A 26,509-nucleotide genomic window follows, 5' to 3' on the forward strand; every position below is an offset into this window, starting at 1 on the left:
ATGGGACTTGAAACAAGGCCTTGGCTGTGCAGGGCCTGGGATGTATTTGGGCGAAAGATTCTTCTGCAGAACCATCTTTGCTCACAGCATCTTCCCCAAAAGGCCTGGCACAATTCAGAGCAGGCGTCCTTCTCTCTACAAGCCTCCCTGAACTCTCCAATGGAATCAGAACCTCGCTGGGGTTCCCACAGCGGCCTGTGCTCCCTACATTAACTCACATCACCGTGTTACAGTTGTCTATCTGTTTATTTATTCAAGAAGAACATTGGCTCCTTAGGGCCAAGATTTAGTCTTAAATTTCACATCCTGGGGTTGGCTCTATGCCTAACACACAGGTATTCAGTAATTAAGATGATCTAGTCTCTCTCAAACTCAAAACTTTACTTGGCCAAAATCATCGGAGGAATGGAGATTCCTACCTGCTCCCCTTGTGCACATGACACATCTGCACTTCTTGCCAGTACATCCACATCTGTTACCTGAAGGGGCTCGGCTACTCTGCAGGTCAGTGTCACGTGCTATAAAAACATCTCACACAAATACTAACTTTCTGTAGGGTGGGAGAAAGCAGAAGAGTGTGTAAATTTTTTAAAATATGAAGTATCTAAAAATTACTGCAAATTGATTAACATGCAAAAGATTCATTCGGGTGTCCACTAGTAACAGAATGGCGGAGTCAGCTCTGGCCTATGGGAACACCACCGAGGAGGGGTCCTCAGAGCTGTGGAAAGAAGTGTGGCCATAGTGGGTTCTACTCATTCCCCACCCCCCTCATGTATGCCCAGGAACTCAGTGGGTCTTCGGATGTAACTCAAGGCCAGAAAGGAGAAAGATGCACTTTTAGCTTAGCGTCACTATGGAGTACTGTTGAAGTTCATCTTCAAAGTGGAAAGGAGCTTTCAGACCAACCTAAAAGAAGACCTTGTCTCCACACTAGTGCCTAAGACAACCCAGTCCCCCAGGAGTGAGACCAGACAGGGAAGGAAGCAACCCGTGCTGGCCAACAGAGACAGGAATTGGTGGGCTTGAGGAGGGTGTGGGATAAAGAGGAATGGAAGAGTGGTCTTCAGGTGGGGAAGGGGATGCGGTGGAAATGCCCGAGGGTGCTTCATGGGTCAGAGAGCACAGTACACCCTGCAATCCTGAACTAAGGCTCCCCGTCCATGAACAGAAGCTACAGAAACATCCCAATAGAGAAGAGACTGACTCTCCCATCTCCCTACCATGTGGACACATGAGACTCACACCAGAAGGAAAGGCTTGAACAGATATCCTTTGGAGGCTACATGGACTCCATCACTTTATTTTGGGCTGTGTCCCCTTTCCCTTCCCCGGGAAAAGTGCTTCAATGACACAGGGACAGAGAAAAGGCTCCCAGTACATCCTCAGGTCTGTGTGGAGCATCTGGCAGCCTCAAGCCAGAATTCATGAGCCAGCGTCCCGGAATGGAGGCACTCACAGTGCAGGTGCGCCTCCAACAGAGAAACCCAGACTCAGTGTGGGAACAGGTTCCCCAGACGGAGCTGTGTCACCACAACAGGATTTGGGGGAGTGGATCACTGAAGTTTGCTGTGCAGTAGGTGAAGAAGTGAGGTGTGAACAAGGATCATCTTGTTGGAAACAACAGCTCCTACCACAGGAATGGGAAACAAGATCCGGAAAGAGGAACCAGCCTTCCATCTGGAGACTGCCAGTGCTTCGGGAACAGAAATATTTTTATGCTGCATTTTCCCACCCCTCAGGAAAACAAAATCAAATGGCCCCTCTCATTCATAGAGCAGCCGATTTACTGGGACTCAGATAAATACACATTTCACACAATAACTCCCTATGGCCGTTTGTCTTGACAAAAATAATAAAAATTACATGGTTTTTATTATACCTGATTGGGTGCATAAGACATCATATTTCCTGAGGACATAAAGACTAATGTACATATCTGGCTGGTACTCCCTTCTCCTAGCTCTGGAAAAGTCTAGAATAAGAGGTGCCTGTGCGCTGAAACCGGTTTGGCTCAGTGGATAGAGCGCCGGCCTGCGGACTGAAAGGTCCCAGGTTCGATTCCGGTCAAGGGCATGTAACTGGGTTGCGGGCATATCCCCAGTCGGAGATGTGCAGGAGGCAGCTGATCGATGTTTCTCTCTCATCGAGGTTTCTAACTCTCTATCTCTCTCCCTTCCTCTCTGTAAAAAAATCAATAAAATATATTAAAAAAAAAAGAGGTGCCTGTGCCCCAGAAGGCAGGCTCCACTGGGGCAGAGCAGCTAAGTCTGTTTTGTTCTTGGCCATGTCCCACAGCCTAGCGCACGCACACGTGCACACACACACACACACACACACACACACAAAGATAAATCATAAAAGAAGCAACCGTATCTCTAGGGCAGCATTTCTCGACCTTGGCACTATTGACATTTGAGGAAGGGGAGAGGGGTTGTCACAAGCATTGTAGGATGTTTAGCTGCATCCCTGGCCTGGGCTCACTAGCTGACAGTAGTACCCCTAGCCCCACCCCCAGTCCCAGTCCCAGCAACCAAAAATGTCTCTAGACCAGTGGTTCTCAACCTTCCTAATGCAGCGATCCTTTAATACAGTTCCTCATGTTGTGGTGACCCCCAATTTCATTGGTACAAATTGAACATAATTAAAGCATAGTGATTAATCACAAAAACAATATGTAATTATATATGTGTTTTCCGATGGTCTTAGGCGACCTCTGTGAAAGGGTCGCTCGACCCCCAAAGGGGTCGCGACCCACAGGTTGAGAACCACTGCTCTAGACTGTGCCAATGTCCCCTGGGAGCAAGCCTTTGTTGGTGGGAACCACTGGCCCAGGCCTGCAGAGAGCTCCCAAAGGGCTGACAGACCCAAGAATGGCTGTGTTTTCCATGATGCTGAGACAGCAGCCGGGGAAACCCTGCTCCCTGCCTACACTGAGGTGAGCGCACCGGGCAGGCTGCGGTGAGGGCGGTGGGAGGAAATACTGGGCAGTGAAAAGCAGGCAGATGTCTTGAACACAAATGAAGACTGAGATGTGGGCCCAGGCCTTGTCTGTATTCGACAGGAGAAACCACTTTACTGCCACGGCACAGATGGAGCTGGTTTTTAATGATCTCCACTTACCCTCCTCCACCACCAGGGCATTAAAGAATCTATACATTGTACGGGAGCAGGGGAGCCGTCAGCAGCAACTGGACTTGAAATCTGGCTCGCAGCATCTGCTTCTGCTCCTCATTATGAACGAGGCTGGGATTCGTTAATATCTCCACTGCCAGTTCACAGGGCTCTTCAGAGGACAGGCTCTGCAAAACGCTCACAGGCCAGTACACATGTGAGAAAGGGCAGCGGCTCCTGTGCCCCAAGCCAGGATGAGCTGCAAGCCTCTCAGGCCCATTTCCCTAACAAAATCCAGAGGGATCAGAGAAGCCCTCTCCCCGGCCAGGGCACTGGCATGCATCGTGCTGCCTGTGTTGGTTCGGTAACTGCACATGGCCACCGGCAGCCAATGCGGGCAAGGGTGCAGGAAGGTATACATTCTGTACTCCTGGGGCAGAGTCAGTCTGACAAGGTTAATACACATCAGTGATCTTTAGAAAGTATGGGCCAGTACCCCATGTATTCCTGCTTCTGGGAACATACCATAAGGACATAAATCTAACTATAGAAAGTCTCATATGCCCCAAACATCCATCATGTAATTATTTAGAATAAGGAAAATGGAAACAACCAATTGTCTATTGTCAGATATTTTAGTTTGGTATATTGTAGTATATACATTCACTAGACTAATATACACCATTAAAATGTCATTTACAAAGAAAAGCATTATGCTATGCTAAAATGTTTATGCTCTGTCATTAAACAAAGAAAGAGAGCGAGCGAGCGAGAGAGAGACCAAATCATAACAGCAGCATAATATCAACCATGAAAAATAAAACTTTGGCAATAAAAAGCCTTCTGGAAGCAAACAGACCCCAAAACAAACACAGTGTTAACAGTGACTGCATATCGGAGGGAAGTGACTTTTTTCTCTTTCCCTGCACCTTCTGAAGTCTCTTTTTAATCATCTATTCTTTTACATTTGGGAAAAGAACAATTTAAAGTCAAAAGAATAATGGTAAACCCACACCTAGGGCATAAACACATCCCCCTCCATATTCCCTTTATCCTGACTTCCCCTCCCAGCTTTACTGAGATGTAACTGACATTCCACGATATATGTTTAAAATGTTCAATGTGATGATTTGATGCACGTATATATTGCAGAATGATTGCCAGGGTAAGGTTAACACATCCTTCACACCATACATAATTACCATCTTCTTGTTCCTGCTGTTGATATGGTGAGAACATTTAAGACTTAGTTTCTTAGCAACGTTCAGGTATACAATACACTGTTAACTAATGTCAACAAGGTGTGTATTAGAGCCCCAGAACTTATTTATCTTATAACTGGAAGTTTGTACCCTTTGATCAAAATATCTTCATGCCCACAAACATCCCCCCAACGACACACACACACACACACACACACACACACACACACACACACACACTAGTAAACACCAATCAGATGTTTTAGATTCCATGCATAAGTGAGATTCTACAGTATTTGTCTTTCTTCCTGTGACTCATTTTACTTAGCATAATGCCCTCGAGGTCCGCCCATGTTGTTGCAAATGGCAGGGTTGTCTTCTTTTTATGACTGAATAATATCCGTGTGTGTGTGTGTGTGTGTATGTGTGTGTGTGTACATATTTCCTCTCTATCCATTCATCTGTCTCCATGTCTTGGTTGCTGTGAATAATGCTGCAATAAACATGAGGTACAGATATCTTTTCAAGTGATCATTTCCTTTGGATATGCGGCCAGAAGTGAGATCACTAGATTTTATGATAGGAAGATTTTTTATTTTTTGAGGAACCTTCACACTGTTTTCCATAGTGGCTGTACCAATTGACTTGACATTCCCGCCAACAGTGCACAAGGGTTCCCTTTCCTCCACGTCCTTGACAGCATTTATCTCCTGTCGTTTTTATAATCGCCATTCTAACAAGTAGGAGGTGTTATCTCATTGTGGTTTTATTTGCATTTCAATGATGATTAGAGATATTGAGCTCCTTTTCATGTACCTGTTGGCCATTTTTATACCTTTATTGAAAAAATTTCTATCCAGGTCCTGTGTCCATTTTTAAATCAAGTTATTTGTTTTTTGTTTGTTTTTTGCTATTAAGTTACGAGTTTTCTATGTATTTTGGATAATATCCCCTTATCAGACATATGGTTTGCCAATATTTTCTTCCATTCTGTAGGTTGCATTTACATTTTGTTCTTTCTTTTGCTGTGTAGAAGCTCTTTAGTTTGATATAGTCTCACTTGTTTATTTTTGTTTTTGTTGCTTATACTTTTTGTATTATGTCAAAAAAAAAATTGTTGCTAAGACCAATGTCAAGGATCTTTTTCCTAATGTTTTCTTCTAATAGTTTTATGGTTTCAGGTCTTATATTTAAGTCCTCATTCCATTTCAAATTAATTTTTGTGAGTGGTATAAGAAGGGGTCCAATTCATCATTTTTATGTGAATATCCAGTTTTCCCAACACCACTGATTGAAGAGACTATCCTTTCCCCATTGAGTGACCCTAGTATATTTTTGTCCATAGAATTTACAACCAACTGTTGTATCTTAATCTCTGTATTGTTTTTTTTCCCCCAACTAGAATACAGGCTCCATAACAGTAGGCAAGTTGCCTGATATGTAATAGATGTTCAATGCATTTTGTTGAATCGAAAATACAACTTAGACTGTAGGGCAGTAAAATAATAATATTGTTACCAGGGAAGTTCATACACTAGCTGTGAGAGAGTAACTGGCACAACCTCTTAGGAAAACTATTTAGTCACATCTCTAAAAGCTGAACATTCTTGTAACCAATGGATGCTACACCAAGGTATGTAGTAGTAAAAAAAAAAAGCATACATAGGTTCACCAAAAGACATGCCCAAGAAAGTGCTATTCTATGATAGTAAAGCCTAGACACAATAGTGAAGTCCTTCCACAATAGAAGAGGTACATACACTGTGGAATATGCACACAGCAATGAGAATAAACAAACTACAGTCACACACAGCACACGACATCACAAATTTGATGTTGAGCAAAAGACAAGCCCACCCCCCCCAAAAAAAAATCCGTATGATTCCACTACACAAGTATAAAAGCAGGCAAAAGTTATCTATGGTGCTTTAAGTCAGTGTTGTTAAGTTCTTACTCGGGAGGGAACATGTAGTGACTACAAGGCACACAGGATGGGCTTCTCAAATCTGATACTATTCCATCTCTTGGCCGGTCTGTGTGGGTGTGTCACTTTGTGAAAGCGTACGAGGGGTACATTTCGGATTGGTGCCCTTTGCTCTATATATGTTCTACTTCAATGAAACGTACTCCCTACCAATCCAGGGCTGCTGAAGACAGAGAATCTTTTCTACAATTCTCTCTCCACTCACTACAAGCCTGGACCTGCAGCCCTGACAAGGCTAAACGCGTCACACTCAGCGTTCACATTCATCATGTCCTGTCTTGTCTAAATGGTCCGCCTACATTCCTCAGCCCCTCCCCCTCCATCAGCAGTGTCTGGGTCACTGAACTCGGCAAAACAGCGGAGGTCGCCCAGGTATGTCAGGAATGGTGGAGGGAAGCTGAAGTGGCCTGGCCACCAGCAGATGTGGAGATGAATGCTGAGCTACTTCCCACTGAGACGTGGCTCAGTCAGACGTCTGGCTTGCGAGGATTGCTGTTTCCCTTGTAGACCAGGCCTTATCCTTTGCAGAACAACCCCCAGTAGGTCCCTGACCACCAAGCACCCCTTCTTCTTCACTCATCTCAGACAAAAAGTCTGTAGACTCCAGAGGACAGGAGTCAGGTTTGTTTTGCTCCCTGCTACCTCTTAAGTGGCCAGCACAGGGTCTAGTACATAGCCGCCTAGCCAGTAAGTGTCTGTGGGGTCAATGTATGAACACATGAGCAAACAAGCATCACTACTGAAAATATTTTATTTTCTTCGTTTCCATGGGCATCCTGGACCTGGATCCTTGCCTTTCCAGACCTGTGTGCCAGAGTCTGGAAAGGCAAGGATCCAGGTCCAGGATGCCCATGGAAACGAAGAAAATAAAATATTTTAAAACACATACAGAGGTCTTTCTGAGATAGGAATAAATTTTTAAACCACCAACCCTGTGATATAAAAATTATATAATTAATCTAAAACCAGTAAAAACAGCCTTATTTACCTTAACCAGGGGTAGCACTTTTATTCTCTCATTCACTGAAAGTGACATAAGCCTCATCCAAGATGACTGGTTAATGGTTATAGACCAGGTCGAGTTACAGCAAGACTAGCTGGCTCAGATGGGAGGTGATGTCTTGGCCAAATAAAAGTATTGAACACCAACCAACCAAGGCCACCAAAGTCACAAAGGAATCAGCATGTTCAACAAGCACAGAAAGAGCCACAAACTACCCAACTGTCCCTTAGCAATGGGGCTACGGAAAGACCCCAATTAGCCACACAAGTCTGTTAAATACACTTAACTGTTTTCTCTCTCCATCTTGGCAATGATTTTATCAATTTAGGTACCATTAATTAGAGGAAATTCAGCAAGGTGGGATGAAGCAAAATTTGAGAGTTTGTTCAGTGGGCAATGGAATGGCTTTAGAACAAGAAATATCTCCATATCTTGTTGAGCCTCATAAATTTTCTAACCTTTGATGAGTGTTTTTGGTGTCCTCTGATCTTTCCAAAATGATCTGCCTGACCAAGCAAAAGGATTTACTGCTCCCAAAAGAGAGTAGCAGGTAGTGACACTGTCCCGCCCATATCCCTCAAGCCTTCTCTGTGCTCCCAGCTGCCAGTATCTGCATCTCCGCACCCAAGGGAACACCTCCTGCGCGAGTAAACATTCTACATATATCCACCATTCCTCATCCAGCGCATGCTCTCTGCACTCTCTGCACTCAGCTCCAACACCCATTTCTCTATAAACTAAAGCCAATGTCAGAGTCAATTTCCTTCAGTTCAGCTGTGCACAAAACACATGGATTCTGCTGGAGAAGATGAAAGTCAGGCCAGAGCTGGCTGGGTTCAGGCCCTTTTGGACACAAGAAGGTTTGTTGAGATGACCCCCAAGGACTTTGTCATGGAAAAGGTCCCACATCGATTCTGGGGTGCTTGTGGGAACAAACGTGCATAATGCCCTGGAAGCCAGTCAGGAGTCCAGGGCTCTTCTACCCCAGCAGCACCTCGACACGGTGGCTGCTGCTCAGACCTGTGCAGATACGCACACTGCAAAGCAAGGCCTGCCTCCCCCTGATGCCGACGATAGCCCTGCCGACATAGGGGAAAACAATGCACACATGACAATTTACAAGACAAAATGCTCATTTTGTCCACAATTTTATTATTCATTGGAGCTAATGGTGTTGGCGGTTTGGCAAGAATAATTCTCTAGGATTCTTCTGAAAATACAGTCTGAGGACTACCTGCATCGGAATCACCTGACTGCTTGTTTAAAATGCAGGCTCCGGGTGCCACCGTGGCTATCAGAGACTGTGCTCTAGGTGAGGAGGCTGGAGTCCACACTGTCAATCAGCCCAAAGCGGGCTTCTGAGGTTGGGAAGATGTAAGTCTGAGAAGCAGGGCTCTAGCACCGGGCTCTGGGCATCTCTCTTTTTGCCTTGGCTGTGGCTGGGCATCTCACCCTGGCCTGGCCTTTTTCAGAACTGAGGGAGAGTGATTCCATCTACATGATGGAACAGAAAGGGTGGAGCGGAAATAGGAGAGTGGAGGCTTCTGCCCTCTGCCTATTTGTTTTCTCCGTGCCAAGATCGCCCGGCACACCTGCAGTAGGTTCTGCTGCCTGGCTCCAATCACAGGCACCTACAGACTCTGAAAAAATGCTGCTCACCCACCACATAATTACACTGGGGAATACTGACGGTGCCTTATGCAGTGGGTCGTGTCGAAGATTGCCCAGGAAGAGTTTGCAAATTATTACAAAGAGTTCTATAATATGTCCTTCCTTCCTCCCTCCCGCATTGTGCCATAGAGAAGGTCCTTATATAGGATCAAGGGAGGGTGTCACCTGAGGGCCATATCTGCACAGAATCATCAGAAAAGCAGCCCAATCAAGTGAATTTAGACATTAGTGTTATTCCTCCAGGAGAATCTCCAATAATTCACATCTCTAGTCTGTGAACTCACCTTTCTTCCTCCCAGAAAAAAACCATTATCCTCATGTTCGCCTCGGTCTCGTCTGGGAGGACCCAGGCCAGGAGCCAGAGTGCACATACTGGGCAGCACTCTGACACGGTGCTGCAGAAAGGGCATGCGTGCCGTCTCCCCCCTGAACTGTGACCCTGAGGACAGAAATGTTGGGTTTCATCTTTAGCTTCCAAGCCTGGCGCCCAGCTGGTTCTCAGCAATGGCAGTGGGGGAGGGGCACAGGGAGGAGGGCAAGGAGCAGCCCATATACTCCAGCCTCATTTTTGAAAGATAAACTGCGCATATCATTACTCTGTCCAAGAAACTCTACGGTGCCCTTATTTCTAAACAGCACTTGGGATTGTAGGAATTCTACAGCCCGGGACTCTTGGCCACAGAGGGAAAGAGAACTCATTGGCCCCCATCACTGGAAGGCTAGGAAGTATTTTTTTAAAGGGGAAAGTGGGGTGAGGGATATTTACACAGCAGAGTCGCTGCAGAACACAGCACAGAGACAAGGGGGGAGGGGGGAAAGGTGCAGGGACGAAAGAACTGGCCATCCCTCCAAGTACTTGGCCCATCTGTGTACCTCACTTGTTATAGGAGACTCATACCCCCGCCCCCAAAATGTGTGTCAAATTGAAAATGTGCAAAGCGTGCTTTTTATTTTTATTTTTTTGAAATATATTTTTATTGATTTCAGAGAGGGAGAGAGAGAGAAACATCAATGATGAGAGGGACTCATCAATTGGCTGCCTCCTGCACGCCGCCTACTGAGTATGGAGCCCGCAACCTGGGCATGTGCCCTTGACCAGAATCAAACCTGGGGCCCTTCTTCAGTCCTCGGGCCGACACTCTATCCACTGAGCCAAACCAGCCAAGGCCAAAGCGTGCTTTTTAAATGAACTGAGAAAGAGCTTGCTACTTAAAGGAATCCTGGGGCAAACACATCTGATGGAGACACAGCAAGGTCTTTCCCACTTCAAGACCTTTGGGCCTGCACTTCCCACTCGCAGCCTGGAACACAAGCACCTCCCTACTCTCCTGGTTCCCTCCTATCATCCAGTGCTCCCAGCTCCAGTGCCTTCCCAGCAGCATTCCCCAACCAGAATAATTCATCAGCCCCTTCCCCTTCCCATTACACATGATCCAGCACCTGCACCTCTGCCTGTAGCACTTTTCTCAACTGTACCTAAATCATTATTTGTGGCTGTTCTTCTGTCTGCCACGCTAGAGCGTAAACTCCAGGAGGATACAAACTGGGTCTAGATTCTTCACCCAGCACCTAGCAAAGTCCTGGTGCATAGCTGGCATTTGGAGAACATTTTTGCACCAACACATCACCATGCCCTGTGCTGACTATTTATTATTGTTAGGGTTCTCCTAAACCACGCTAGCCTGCTTCGGCGGTAGTGAGGTATGGGTCCTCTGGCGGCCTGTGATGAGGTGGAACTGAGGAGTTGGGTCTGTGATAGACAAAGGAACAAAGGCCTGGCTGATCCTGCTAAGTATTTTCTATTGATTCTGAAACCAACAAGAAGAAGCATTTGCTAGACCCTGCAAGAGCTTCCCCAAGAACAGTGATGCAGAACCCATCCACCCCAAAGCCAGCCCGGGACCACTCTACAGAACCAGATGAAGTTTTTATCTTCTGAGATGGGCTGGAGGCAACTGGATCAGAGCTTAATGTTAAAAGTGAAACCAATTAGGGCTTAGCTGGCATAACAGGGCTCCCTGGGGAGCTCTTGACACAACTAGGATTTCAGGCACAGCTGGGCGCAAACCTCCTCTCAGATACATCATGATGAGAGGTGCCGGTTTCAGGGTTTCTGGAGAGGTTCACTGATGCTGTGAAATATGAAGGGAAGGACGTCTGTGCCAGGAGCTGCAACTGGAAAATAACAGACTGGACCCCGTGGAACCTCACACAGCCTTCCAGACTGACAAGCAAAGGAGTGAGAACAGCCTCAAAGATAATGGAACAAACCTCCCCAACCTTTCTCTGAGACATTTCTCTATAGCTGGGTGCCAGCAACTCACTCATGCTCACAGAGCCTACGTGAAGAGAAGTGACCCTCAGGAAGCAAAGCAAAATAGCAGGCACATCAGCCACTGAAAGATCATGAGCATCTACCTGGTGCCATGGGTTCACTCAGTCCTCCTCCAAACCCCACAGAGTAGGGAGGGTCACACCAGTTTTACAGATGAGGAAACTGGTGCTCGAGCCAAGACCCAAGTATAAGCTTGGCAAGACTGGAATGTGAACTCAGGTTAAGAGCGGGCTCTTCACCTTGGCATGACTCAACTTTGAGAGCTTTGAGAGTGTTTGGTTGGAAATATATTATATTGAGTAAATGAGTAAGAAATGACTTATTACAAAACATTCAATTACTAACATTACTTTGTTTCCCCAAGCAAGATTGAATAGTTCGGCCAATGATCAGGTCCCACCCCTATAGGAGAGAATTACAGGTCCAGGGATCCATTTTGGACCACTTCTTGCCTTTGAAAATAATCTCACCAGCATATAGGAGAGTATTTATCCCCCCAGCAATCCCAGGAAGCTGCAGTACTGGGGGAGGGGGGAGCAGGGTTTGGGTAGGACAAGGAGAAGCCCGGAGCTCAGCCTGGGAAGGTCAATTGGGACAAGAAGCTCCGCCATCCTTGCCAGGACAGCACTAGGCTTTCTCCGTCAAGGGCAAACTGAAGGCAGGGACAGAGAGCACAACACGGCTGTAGGCCTGTCCACTTTCAAAGTGACCCTTTCTAATGGTTCCTGTGAAATAATTATTTCTATCAGTGGTCATCTCATACAGGGGATTTAAGAGAGTGGGTTCATTAAAGAGAGTTAGGATCACAAACTCATTTAAGTCCCCTTGAACCTGTTTAATCAAAATGATTTTCTGCTATTCTCTATTACAAGCCGAGTTTCTGTGGTGACAGATTAATGACTGATCCACTAAGCCATACACCTCTCTTGTCACCAACCCCACCGAGTGCGCCAGCCACCGTTCCATCAATAAGCCCCACTTCTCCTTGAAACTCATTATAGCTGAGCTGCTAAGATCAAATGAGCAGGTCAGCTGCTCACTGACACCCCAGTTCTGCTAAAGAGACCACCAAATCCCAGGGAGCCTGTGGGGAAAGAAAGTGGGCTGGCCCTTGTGGTCTCATTAGAATTACAAACCCAGGCCACTAGGAGTGAGATAAATGCCAGCGAAAGCAACACTTGTGATTCTCTGAGCCCGCTAAAGGTAATTACCCTGGAGTTAAATGCCAGGGCTAGTTTCACGTGTGCAAAAGAAAGAAAATGCCATGTTTGGTGTAAGCAACAATATTATTTTAATGAAATCAGAAGCTCATTATTAGCAGAAGATAAGGCCTGTCGCGACCCCTACAATAAGCTGTTGGTCCACCTGGCTTCCTATTCTACTGTGTCTCAACTTAAGGTTCCTCACTAGTTACCCCTCCACATAAAGCAGGAAAGACTTGGCCATGCGCTACCAGTGGAGGCTCACACCCAAATCCACTCCATTCTTGCTTGGCCACTGTGCATAGTCAGAGTCTAGAAGCCGAGTTCCTGGTTCCAGCCAGGCTCCTCGGCAGCCCAGCTCCATTAACTCTGGGCAAGGGACTTACCCTCCCAGTAAATCAGGGACAGTAATAGTATTTCTCTCCTAGGATTGTTATAAATTAAATGAGATAATATATGTAAAGTATCTTAAAAAATGTCCTGCACACTAAGTGCTTCATTGATGTTAAGTATTGTCTATTTCTGCAGTTTTAATTTTTAATTACAATCAGTACATATTACCTTTGTAAGAAAAACTTATTTAAAAAGAAAACATGATAACAAAGAAATGTGTGATAGCATAAGAGAAAGTGTTTCATCCAGCAGATAAGAGATTACCTGATGAGAGAACCAAGATGGCGGCATAGGTTAACGCCGGAGTTTGCTGCTTTGAACAACTACTTCAAAAGTGAAACTAAAAGACGGAAGGGACATCACCCAGAACCACAGGAACGCTGGCTGAGTGGAAGTCCTACAACTAGGAGGAAAGAGAAACGCATACGGACACTCAGAGGAGGCGCAGTGCTGAAGTCAAATTCTGAGGTGCGGAGTGCGCGGAGCGGGCTGGCGGCGGAGGGAGCGGTTGGCATTTTCAATCGGGAGGGAGTCGCAGACTCTGAGCTCCAGATACAGGTGAGTCTTTAGGGACCCAGACTCAAACGGGAGAAGCGGGACTGTCTAGCTTAGGTCAGAGCGAGTGCAGCTTTCTCTCCGAGGTTTGCAGCGGGTGCTGGGACTCAGAGAGGCAGAGCCCCTGGGGACAGGACTGAGAGCCGCCATAACTGCTCTCTCTCCAGCCCACCCTGTTGATCCTGTGCGACCCGCCCCGCCCAAGCCCTGCACAGAGGCATTTGCCAGATAGCCTCAGGCAAAGGCTAGATTAGCACCTCCCTAGAGGACAGAAGTTCTCTCACTGCTGACACAGCTGATTCCCATAGCCACTTGGCCTGGAGGTCAAACCCTCCCTGGAATTAGCTACAACAATCAAGATTTAACTATAAGACTGTGAACAAAGACCACTAGGGGGTGCACCAAGGAAGCATAACAAAATGCGGAGACAAAGAAACAGGACAAAATTGTCAATGGAAGATATAGAGTTCAGAACCACACTTTTAAGGTCTCTCAAGAACTGTTTAGAAGCCGCCGATAAACTTAATGAGATCTACAAGAAAACTAATGAGACCCTCGATGTTATATTGGGGAACCAACTAGAAATTAAGCATACACGGACTGAAATAACGAATATTATACAGACTCCCGACAGCAGACCAGAGGAGCGCAAGAATCAAGTCAATGATTTGAAATGCGAGGAAGCAAAAAACACCCAACCGGAAAAGCAAAATGAAAAAAGAATCCAAAAATGCGAGGATAGTGTAAGGAGCCTCTGGGACAGCTTCAAGCGTACCAACATCAGAATTATAGGGGTGCCAGAAGATGAGAGAGAGCAAGATATTGAAAACCTATTTGAAGAAATAATGACAGAAAACTTCCCTCACCTGGTGAAAGAAATGGACTTACAGGTCCAAGAAGCGCGGAGACCCCCAAACAAAAGGAATCCAAAGAGGACCACACCAAGACACATCATAATTAAAATGCCAAGAGCAAAAGATAAAGAGAGAATCTTAAAAACAGCAAGAGAAAGAAAGTCAGTTACCTACAAGGGAATACCCATACGACTGTCAGCTGATTTCTCAACAGAAACTTTGCAGGCCAGAAGGGAATGGCAAGAAATATTCAAGGTGATGAATACCAAGAACCTACAACCAAGATTACTTTATCCAGCAAAGCTATCATTCAGAATTGAAGGTCAGATAAAGAGCTTCACAGACAAGGAAAAGCTAAAGGAGTTCATCACCACCAAACCAGGATTATATGAAATGCTGAAAGGTATCCTTTAAGAAGAGGAAGAGGAAGAAAAAGGTAAAGATACAAATTATGAACAACAAATATGCATCTATCAACAAGTGAATCTAAGAATCAAGTGAATAAATAATCCGATGAACAGAATGAACTGGTGATTATAATAGAATCAGGGACATAGAAAGGGAATGGACTGACTATTCTTGGGGGGGAAAGGGGTGTGGGAGATGCAGGAAGAGACTGGACAAAAATCATGCACCTATGGATGAGGACAGTGGGTGGGGAGTGAGGGCGGAGGGTGGGGCGGGAACTGGGAGGAGGGGAGTTATGGGGGGGGAAAAAAGAGGAACAAATGTAATAATCTGAACAATAAAGATTTAATTTTAAAAAAAGAAAAAAAAAAGAAAAAAACAGGAAACTAAAAAAAAAAAAAAGAGAGAGATTACCTGAGTAAAGAGGAAACTTTATCTTGCTCACCCTTAGAGCCAACCACCCTAGTACATAGTAGACAGTCAAGTATTTGTTAGAATGAATGAACGTACAGATAAATGTTTGAATAAACAGAGGAAAATTTCCTTACAGAAATAGGTATGGAAAGCCAAATGATATACATAAAAAAATCAGGAGAATGGCTGTGGCATTGTGACCCCTCAACCTCAAACCACAGAGAAATTAAATGCATGAGAGTTGGAAATGTTAAATAATTGTGCAACTAAATACAAACATCTATCCTTCAACTTCTCCTCCTTCATACTGTATTTATACAAAAGTCTGGGTCTCCATCTGGCCCAAACATCCCAAGGGCTAGTCTTTATAAAAGAATGATAAATTCTATAATTGGAAAATCTATACTAATAAAAGCCTATGTGGTCATCACGCCCTCACTCCGTGACGCCCTCACACCGTAACAATCCACCCCCAGGAGGCTGCGTGCCCAGCGGGTGTGCATGGGTGGGCGGGACTGGGTGCGTGGCAAGGCACACGTGGGTGGGTGGGGACTTGATGCTGTGCGTGCAGCGTAGAGGCGGGACCTACCTTTTGGGGAGATTGATCGCAGGGCTCCCACACTGTGAGAGGGCACAGGCCAGGCTGGGGAACACCCCCTCCCCCACCCCCCGCAAGTGCACGAAATTTCATACACTAGGCCTCTAGTAAATTAATAAAAAAGAATGATGGCCAGCCTAACAGACCACCAATACATTTAAGGAGCAAACATCTCCTAACATGTTAATAATGGTATGTTGCTCCTGGATTCATTGCTCCAGGTAATACGACATGGAGAAATCCTGAGATGTTTCTTCTGGAAAGGAGATAGTGGTTCTTTGTGTACCTAGAGCAATAGGACCACTTCAAAGTGGTAAGTACCGGCTACCAGGACATCTCTGACAATGTCACAGCACACATTACAGGCTGGGGAGCATGGAGCACACAGACACCATCATTTCTATTTCCAAGTTAGCCCAATAACACCAATGGGCATCATCTGCTCTCTAAAGGGAGCCTTCACTTTTCAGTTTCACAAGTTCAAAAATTACTTCCCAATATCTCTCCCCCAAGCGCAGAAAAGTGATGAGTCTCAGGAAAGGCAAAAAGTTTCCTTTTACAATGACGTTAAAAAACTGACAAGCATTGTAACAATAATCTCCGGGCAGTTTTTCCAAGTCATTGGTAGATTCAACAAAACAACAGCAGAGAAGTTGAGTTTTGTCAACCTCTAGCAAGGCCTGGCTCAGTGAAAACTATCAGACTGGCTGAGCAACTGCCCTAGCTGGGGCTTTGTCTGTTGTCCACTGAACAGCTGGTTTCCATAGAAAGCAAGCTTTTACTCCCTGGTCCCAGGGACTGAGGCTTTGTGGATATTCCAAGTAAATGACCCACATGAAGACACCTGAACTTGGCCTAAAAGATTATCTAGTTTGAGTTTCACAACACTTTAAAGAGGTTAATGGCCTTAAATTATGTCTGTTCCATGGCTAGCATCAGAGAACCCCAAAAAGCATATAAAATGATTGTAATTGAAGATGTTTGGGATTTCTAAACATTTTTAGATGTTTTTAATGTTACTATGGATTAAATTGTCATTTAAAAAGAATATATACTGCAATATCAGACATCTGTTTACCAATACAGCTCCTAGGACAATGGAAACTAAGGAGAAAATAAACAAATGGGACATCAAAATAAAAAGCTTCTGCACAGCAAAAGAAACCATCAGCAAAACAACAAGAAAGCCCACTGCATGGGAGAACATATTTGCCAATGATACATCTGATAAGGGGTTAATCTCCATTTATAGAGAACTTGTACAACTTAACAAAAGAAAGATAAACAATTCAATTAAAAAATGGGCTAGGACCTAAATACACACTTCTCCAAAGTGGACATACAGAAGGCCAAGAGGCATATGAAAAAATGTTCAAAGTCACTAATCATCCGAGAGATGCAAATCAAAACGACAGTGAGGTACCACCTCACACCTATCAGATGGCTATCATCAACAAATCGACAAACAGTCCTGGCAAAGATGTGGAGAAAAGGGACCCCTCGTACACTGCTGGTGGGAATGCAGACTGGTGCAGCCTCAGTGGAAAACAGTATGGAGTTTCTTCAAAAAATTAAAAAGAGAGCTCCCAATTGATCCAGTGATTCCACTTCTAGGAATATATCTCAAGAAATCAGAAACACCAATCAGAAAGAACATATGCACCCCTATGTTCATAGCAGCATAATTTATAATAGCTAAGATTTGGAAACAGCCTAAGTGCCCATCAGCAGACAAGTAAATTAAAAACCTGTGGTACATCTACACAATGGAATACTACGATGCTGTAAAAAAGAAGGAACTCTTACCATTTGCAACAGTATGGATGGACCTGGAGAGCATTATGCTAAGCAAAATAAGCCAGTCAGAGAAAGATAAGTATCACATGATCCTCCTCATTTGGGGAATATAATGAACAACATAAACAGATCAACAAAAATAGATCCAAAGATAGAAGCATCAAACAGACTGTCAAACCTCAGAGGGAAGGCAAGGGAGATCAACCAATGAAATTGCATGCATATAAGCATAACCAATGGACACAGACAATGGGGGGGTGAAGGCCTGGGCTGAGGGGGAGGAGGCAGGATGAGAGAGGTCAATGGGGAAAAAAGGGGACATATATAATAAAAACTTTTAACGATAAAGATGTTTTTTTTTTTTTAAAAAAAAGAATATATGCTGCTTAAAATATTAGTTTTACACCTAAAATTACTCCAGAAACAAAAAAGCAGCACATTTGAACAGAGAAGCTTTTCTCTTTTTGTTACGCTTTGGACATTTTTCAGCATTTAAGGCAGTAGTTCCTAAACATCATAAGAATGCTTGTTTAAAATATAGATTTCCAGCACTCATCCCAGAAATGGGGGGTGAGAACCTCAGGGAAGAAGCTGGGTGCTGTAATTTAACAAGCAACCAGGTGAGTGGCATGGTAAGTCAGGTTTGGAAAACACCTGATCCAAGGATAAAAAATATCACCATTTTCAAGAAAGATGGGAAATGGAGAAAAGTCCAATTTCAAAAATTTAAGGACAAATGGGAAATAAGAATAATGCCGTGCTTATGGCACACTGACATGAGAAAACCTTGAACAGGCACGGAAGCTCAGTGAACAGTTCCACATCTCTAAGACCACAACCCCCCTCAATGTGACCCAGCTGCCCCGCAAACCATGCCACCTGCAAAGGGACACCTGGCCCAATTCTCCCATCGTGAGCAGAGTTAAACAACTGCTCTATTCCTCGCCGCTCTCTAAAACAAACAAAAATAATTTCTACTCTCAAAAATGATTTCTACTCTATATGAGCCCATGAACAGAGACTCCTTTGGGGCATCTTTTGGGCAATTTGGGCATCTTTCTCAGCCACGGGCACAGGTAGTCAGTCCAAGGCTCCTCAGAGCTGAACGGAAGGGACTGAAGATGGTTTACAGAGCAGGGCAGGAACAGGGGTAAGAATGGCAGGAATCCCATGGGCAGGTGGGAGGAGCAGGAAGAATATCTGCTGCAAAACTAAGACCCCCCCCCCCCATAAACTGTGGAGGTTTATGAAAAGTGTTTGAAAGCACCTTTCAAAGAGAAGCAACCCCCAGAAAGAAGAGAGAGAACTAAGGCCCCACGCAAGGCTATGGGCACACCTGTTCCTCTGGAATGTGGCCTGGAGAGATGCTCTTTGGAAAGTACAAGAAACCATCTGAATTTAGTGGAATCCTCAGACTCTCCTCCTGCAAGGGACGGGGTTACCCAGAATGGGGCTGAGGGCAATCCAGTGAAAGAGGGTGACTACCACCCATCTCCCACCTCCCAGAGCCCTGTGTTCATCCATGAGAAGAGGCTCTGGGGTAGGAGTCTCTCAGTGGCAGGCATTCCCAATGGTACATATCATAAACCTTCTTCCTAGTCGTCCACCTAGGAAAGAGCTGGCAGCAGCTCCCATGGCACAGAGGGATGCCATCTGCCGGAAAGGCTGTACCAGGCGCCTCTTGCCCCTGCATCCGCTGGGGCTTACCTGGGGAGCAGCAGCCAGACTTGGGGGCAGAAACAGACAGCAGATGTGCTCTGGGTGCCCAGGAATAACTTCCTCCACTCAGGGCTCCCCAGAGGCGCAATCCTGCCACCCAGTCTCCTCTTCAGGGCAGGGACCAACTCCATGAGCTCCCTGCTCCCTGCCCCTTCCCCTAAAGATGCCAAAGGTCAACACCACCATTTCATCCAGCCCACTGCCATGTCCCTCCAAAAATCTGGAGCACCTGGAACACCTGGCTCCCTAACCAGCTGGGCTCACCCCCAAACCTAACCCCTGCAGCACACCCTAGAGACGGTCCAATCACGGCTGCCCAAGAGGTTCTCTGTGTGGCTGGGCACAGCCAGCCATCCACCTAAGGAGGATTCAGACGCTGCGGGAGCCTCTCTCTCTGCAGCTGCTCAGGGTTCATTCCATGCTCAGTTGAGTCGCCTCCATCCGTCCTACAAATACACACACCTGGACTACAGGTAACAGGCCAAGAGGCGCAGGTCTTCCAAGTTCCCCTTCAAAGTTCTTCTCAGGCAAGACAGCCTGGGAGCCAGGACCCGCCAGCTGCCCTGGAGGCCTGCGCAGCCCTCCGCCCGCCTTGGGCCCCTCGCGGAGGCTCCCGCCCCCGGTACTCACGTCTCGAAAGCGGTTCCAGTACTTGTCGCGGTCGTACTGGGAGACGGTGCTCAGCCACTGGTCGTTGTCCAGGAAATTGCCGTTGGGGCCCGCGCGCCCCGCGAGCGCTTCCAGCCGCCGGCTCTGGACCTGGAGGAAGCACCACCGGCGGCCGCCGCGAGCACCGCGATCGCTGGCATCTGCGGGGCAGGGCGCGGGGCGGTAGCGGGCCGAGCCCCCCGCTGCCCCGAGGACTGGGCGCCGTCACCGGCCCCAGCGACAGGGCGGGGGTCTCCCGGCGGGCCAGGGGCCATCTCTCGCCCACCCCGGGCGCCTGTCGAGGATCTAGAGACCCGGGGACCCCTCTCGGGAATGGGGGGGATTCAGTTATCAATGAAGAGGCTGCGTCACAGATTAGGGGCTGCTGTCAACCTACAGGGGAGCCCTGCCAGCCGTTCTCTGGGTGCCCCGGACCCCGCTACTCTCAGACGGAGGCTCCAGTGCCCTCCACAAACCGGGAGCCCTGGCCCCGCACGCCGCCTCCCGCGGACGGCCCCCAGAGCTGATAGAGGGGGGCAGCCGGGCTCCGAGCAGCATCCAGGCTCGGGCAGCATGGGGAGTGGGGGAGTACCCGCGGCTGGGAGGCTCTCTCCTTGCCCATCCTGCCGCCTCGGCCAGAGGGGTGCGCGGAGACACCCCAGGCCCCCGACCCTGCCAGCCCTAGGTGGTCGCGGGGAGTCCCAACTACGCCAAGTTGGGGCGCGGGGTTTGGCGGGCACGTACCTTGGGGGCTGGCCCGGGTCCCCGCGTCGGAGTCGCCGGAGCTCCGGTGGCGCGGTCGCGGGGGAAGCTCTGGCCTCGCTCCTGCGCTCCTGCCGCCGCCGCCGCCGCCGCCGCACAGTCCGGCGCTTTGTGAGCCCGCAGCGCTCTGGCTCTGCCGCTCTCCGCTCGCTCGGGCGCGGCGCCCGTTGGCGGAGGAGCCCGAGCGCACGAGCCGAGGCCTCTGGCGCCCCCTGGCGGCCGCACGTTGCTGTACCGCAGGATCGGCAGCCCCCCCCAACCCGGGCCTGGAATGTGGTTATCCACATCCTTAATGCAGGACTGAAACAAGCTTTCAGGCACAAGCTGGTGAGAGACAGCGGAGAGGGTTGAGGATGCAAGGCCCAGAAGCCAACCAGCACTGAGGCATTCTCAAAAGGAAGGTCGCCGGGCCGCCCAAGTTAGAATCGCCTTGCGGGGGAGAGGATGGGGCTCCTTAAAATAGGGATTTCAGGGGCACTCCCCAAACTTGCGGAATCCGCATTCTTCAGGTGGGTCTCTGCACTCCAGGCCCCATGCCATGCTCACTGCTGTCCAGTCCCTTAAGACAGCCCTCTGGCCTCCATTTCCATCATTTCTACATCCTCGTCCCCAAATTGGCCTGGTGGGTTTACCTGCACTGGAGTCCTTATCTGCTGAACTGGCCTGTTGGGTCTTCCTAAGGGAAGGGAGGGAAAGAGGCAAACTAGACCAGGCTCCAGAGGTAGGACACACAAGCAGGAGGCTGCCCATGCGGTTCATCCCCCAGTCACTTTCCAAATCCTCAGCCATGCCTGGTCCAATGGCTGGAAGGGCCCGACCAGCATGGCTCAGTGGTTGAGTGTCAACCTGTGAACCAGGAGGTCACGGTTCGATTCTGGCACATGCCCAAGTTGCAAGCTCAGTCCCAATGTGGGGCCTGCAGGAGGCAGCCAATCAATGATTCTCTCACATCATTGCGGTTTCTCTCTCTCCTTCTCCCTTCCTCTTTGAAATCAATAAAAACATATTTTTAAATAGGGCTGGAAGAGAATTCATGCAGTGCCCCTGTCTGCATACAAGTGACACTTGCTGTCTTTCTCATGTACAACCACACCCCATTCCATAGACACCTGAGGGTTCTTTTAGAACAAATCTGACACACTCAACCCTCTCCTCTCCCCTCAGCACACACTTAAAGCTCTTCGTCTTGCTCTCCTGATAAGGACCCAATGCCTTGCACCCTTGGCCCCTGCCTGCCTCTGCTGCTGCCTCTCATGCCACTCCCTCCTCCTTCCCTGACAGGCTGGCCTTGGTGTAGACCTGAGTGGAGGTAGACGCCCTCCAACACTGGTGCTCACTTCTGCGGGGCCACTGTCCACCCCCACCCCCAGCACAGGCTTCATCAATCCCCCCGCCCCACCCCCTTCCGCCAGCTTATTCATCAGGACCTCTTCCCTGAAGCTCTTGGGGAGCCTGTAGACCAGGCCAGGACTCTGGCGACACTATCCTGGAAAGCCCGATGCTGCTCCAGCTGTAAGCTCACTGCACTTGAGCTCACTCCACGTGGATGCTCCCTACCTGACTGGAGCTCTGTGAGGGCAGAGGCCATGTTTGCTTGTTTGCTGCTGCTCCCAGTGCCCAGCACCAAGCTCCTAACACAGAGCAAGTGCTCAGAAAATTATTTGATGAATGAATGAATGAATGAATGAATGAATGAATGAATGTCACCACTCGCGATCTGAAACCACACTCCTCAACCAAAATGCCCCAACAAGTGTGATGCGGTCAGTGGTAAGCTGTACTGCAAATAGTTTGATTGTGTGTAGTTTAATGTATAGCAATTGGATTAAGATTTTTTTTTCTAGAAAGTAGCAGATTACTCTGACTGATTTACATTCCTAGAGGCATTCTTTTTTATCATTATTATTGATTTTAGAACTGACTTGAGAGAGAGAGAGGGAGAGAGAGAGAGAGAGAGAGAGAGAGAGAGAGAGAGAGAGACTGATGTGTTGCTCCACTCAGTGAACTCATTGGTTGCTTCTCGTATGTGCCCACAACCTTGGCGTATTGGGACAATGCTCTACCAAACTGAGCTACCTGGCCAAGGCTCCTAGAAGCATTCTTAAATGGGAGAAAAAGGAGTGGAGTCACAGCTATCTATTGGGGACTGCACGTCATGCACGGTTTATTTTACCATGGGAATACTTTAGGTATTTCAGCATCATGTTCTGGGTATGTCAGAGCAGGAGAGAGGTTTAGAAATGATGGAGAGAGGATTTTTTTTTTTTATTTTCTGAGAAACCCAAGAGAAGATGTAGTGTCGAGGATTGAGAAAGGTATGTTGAGATGGTTTGGACATATAGAGAGGATGAATGAAAGGACATAGACGAAACAAGTATACAAGAAGAGTGTGGATGGGAGAGTTGGAAGGGGTTGACTTCAGCGAACGTACCTCAATCAGACTGAGGATGTTTTTAGCAAAGGCCAGCTTAGGAGTACCCTAATTAAGTTAATAACAATGTACCTACCTATATAATTTAAGTTTAAAAAATTTGGCTCTGAAAAGAAGTTTTAATTGTACTGTTGATATTTGGTTCTGTTGACTAATGAGTTTGCTGACCACTGTCCTAGGACAATGGAAATTAAGGAAAAAATAAACAACTGTACCCCTATGTTCATAGCAGCACAATTTACAATAGCTAAGATTTGGAAACAGCCTATGTGCCCATCAGCAGATGAATGAATTAAAAAACTATGGTACATCTATACAATGGAATACTATGCAAATGTAAAAAAGAAAGAACTCTTACAACTCACAGCAGTATATGGATGGACCTGGAGAGCATTATGCTAAACAAAATAAGCCAAATCTCTCTCATATGTGGAATCTAATGAACAACATAAACTGATGAACAAAAATAGACCCAGAGACATAGAAACATTGAACAGACTGTCAAACCTCAGAGGAAAGGCACGGGAGGGTGAAGGAGGCCGAGGGAAGAGATCAACCAATGAGCTCATATGTGTATATGCATTACCCATAGACACAGACAATAGGATGGTGAAAACTTGTCGGGGGAGGAGGAAAGAGGGCAATGGGGGAAAATACGGGACCTATGTAATACTTTCAACAATAAAGATTTATAAAAATATATATTAAAACAATAAAAATAGCCCGGTCAGCATAGCCCATTGGTTGAGCATTGACCTATGAACTAGGAGGTCACAGTTAGATTCTCAGTCAGGGCACATGCCTGGGTTGTGGGCTCAATCCCCAGTGTGGTGCATGCAGGAGGCAACCAATCAATGGTTCTCTCTCATCATTGATGTTTCTATCTCTCTCTCCCTCTCTGAAATCAATAAAAATACATTTAAAAACAACAAAAAACCTCTAATAAAAATAAAATATAAAAGCATCTCCTCGCATATCACTTATTAATTATAAAGAGAAAAATACCAACTTTCCAGTAGAGAAACCAGGAAAGTAATATATTAATCAGGTAATTAAAGTTACCATTGCCAATAATAGGACAATTACATCATGTACTCCATGACATAATGCCTGAAGCAATACTATTTAGGAGGCAGAGGGAAGCTAGGTAGACAGGGACAAGACCATGGTAGGGGATGGGGAGAGGAAGTAAAACTAGGTGGAGTTACTGAGACACCCCAACTGGGTAGGGCAGGAAGAATGCTAGTGGGAGACATGAGCTTTAAAATGTATGGCTGTTGCTAAGATAGGCAGCTTGCAGATAACCAATCACAAGGTAGTCTAAGGCAAAATTCTTGAAAGGACCAATCAGAAACTAACAATCATATATACCAAAAAAGGGGGGTGCTCCCCCCCCCCACCCATGCCCAATGGATACCTGAAGGTCCTGTTGTGGGAGACCAGATCCCTCCCACATGGCTTATAGCCATGTACTGGTAAAAGAAGCCCTGGACACAGGACTGCTCCTGGAACCACAGCTACACTTTTTCCAGGACTAGCTTCTCCCAATAAACTTTGGTTCTGCTCTCTGCTTTTGTCCATGACTTCATTCTTTGTTTTTGTGAAACAATAAACTCAGATTCAACACCCCACATTTGGTTTCATTATTATATAGTATTTGTCAAACATTCATAAATGTAAAGATGCATATTCTGAACCTAATCATGAAGAAACATTTAACAAACTCTGTGGCATATCTGGGTCTTGGTCCTTCCTCCCTTTTTGTCTTGCTTATACAATCCATAAAGCCGATTCTTTGGACTCTTGAAAATTCTTCAAATTACAAAATATCCTTTATTAAATCCCTTGCTGCTCTAATATATTGAATGAATTTTATCTGCAATTGTTTTTCTCTATTTTCAGAAAAAGACATAAAAATAAATTATAAAAAAAATACAACACAGTGGGTAAAATAATTAGATGAGAATTTTTTAGTAGTTTTAGAAACCAGATACTGTAAAAAAAAGACAGTTACAGAAATATATGTCACCATTTTAGTTACGGCGAAATTCATAATATATGTACTGAAAGGTTCGGAGTGGGCCGGGGTTGCACACCTATGACATGAAGCCATAATGTATCAAAAGAGATTTTATTCGGGGCACCTGGGTGAAGGTGGGCTGAGACCGAGAAAAGCATCAGTGAAGAGAGCAGGGAGAAATAGGTTTTTATTAGTTTTTGCTGGCTGCAAGCCACTCTGCTGACATAAGGGTCTGGTCCATTCTTGGTTCCTCCCATGGCAGGTGTCTGCTGGTTATCTGAGCTATGCTGTGCTCAAGGCTGCAAGCTTTCTGCAAGATATCTGCTAAACACAATAAGTCTTTCTCTGCCCCATTTTATTCTCTTTAACCCTTTCATTCCCATCTTAAAGGGTATTTATAAAGAAAAAGAAGGGGGATGGGGTTGCTGTTTCTCTTTGTCTGCTTCATGCATGGGAGGGGCTGTCGTGGACGCCTAAGGAGTAAATTCAGATTATTTCTTGGAATATAGGCCTGTAGGGTCCCTTTTCTTGGGTAAGGACAAATTGTCTTACTGTCTTAACTAGGACTTGTAATCTTGTTTGTATAAATTTGGTAGCTATTCTGAAAAATGTAGGGCCTGAAGAGGAGGAGTAGGAGAAATAGTATTAGGGGGCCTGTAAGGGGGTAAAAGCCAGTTAATTTGGGCAGAGCTGCATGTAGGCTGGACCATATGGACTTCTCTATGCTGTCCTGACTGATTTCCTTGAGCCATTGAGTATTCTGTAGAATGTGTTGTGTTCTTTCCTCTATTTGACCTGTAGAGTTTAGATAAAAACAACAGGAGGTGTTAGGAATTAAACAAAGCCTTCCCTCTTTGGCTAAAAGATAGTCTAAGGCAGGGGTGGGCAAACTTTTTGACTCGAGGGCCACAATGGGTTCTTAAACTGACCAGAGGGCTGGAACAAAAGCATGGATGGAGTGTTTGTGTGAACTAATATAAATTCAAAGTAAACATCATTACATAAAAGGGTACGGTCTTTTTTTTTTTTAGTTTTATTCATTTCAAATGGGCCGGATCCGGCCCGCGGGCTGTAGTTTGCCCACAGCTGGTCTAAGGCAATGGTCGGCCAACCGCAGCTCGTGAGCCACATGCGGCTCTTTGGCCCCTTGAGGGTGGCTCTTCCACAAAATACCACATGTGGGCATGCAAGTACAGTGCGATTGAAACTTTGTGGCCCATGTGCAGAAGTCGGTTTTCGGCCTGGGCGAGTCTATTTTGAAGAAGTGGTGTTAGAAGAAGTGGGGAGTGTTGGTCTGTCGGTCAGGCGATGGGAGACGTGGCACAGGGGAGGCTCACGCGATTCATGCACGAATTGAGTGAGCCAGTCAGTCAGCAGTCTCATTGTGCAGCGGTTAGTG

At 46.5% G+C, this 26,509-nt stretch overlaps 1 protein-coding gene across 1 annotated transcript in view; it reads right to left on the reverse strand.

Annotated features, from left to right (window-relative positions):
- LOC308531456 (uncharacterized protein) overlaps nucleotides 1-20,946 on the reverse strand; it is a gene marked incomplete at its 5' end in the record, with an annotated part of 45,511 nt that extends 24,565 nt beyond the window's left edge. The window contains 2 exons of the mRNA XM_081108384.1: nucleotides 19,880-20,058; nucleotides 20,642-20,946. Coding sequence (XP_080964510.1) covers nucleotides 19,880-20,058; nucleotides 20,642-20,946 — 484 coding nt within the window. The remainder of the gene's footprint in view (nucleotides 1-19,879; nucleotides 20,059-20,641) is intronic.
- Nucleotides 20,947-26,509: the final 5,563 nt, after the last annotated feature.

This window comes from Myotis nattereri (assembly GCF_964212035.1).
Source record: "Myotis nattereri genome assembly, chromosome: 15".
Taxonomy (NCBI): Eukaryota; Metazoa; Chordata; class Mammalia; order Chiroptera; family Vespertilionidae; genus Myotis; species Myotis nattereri.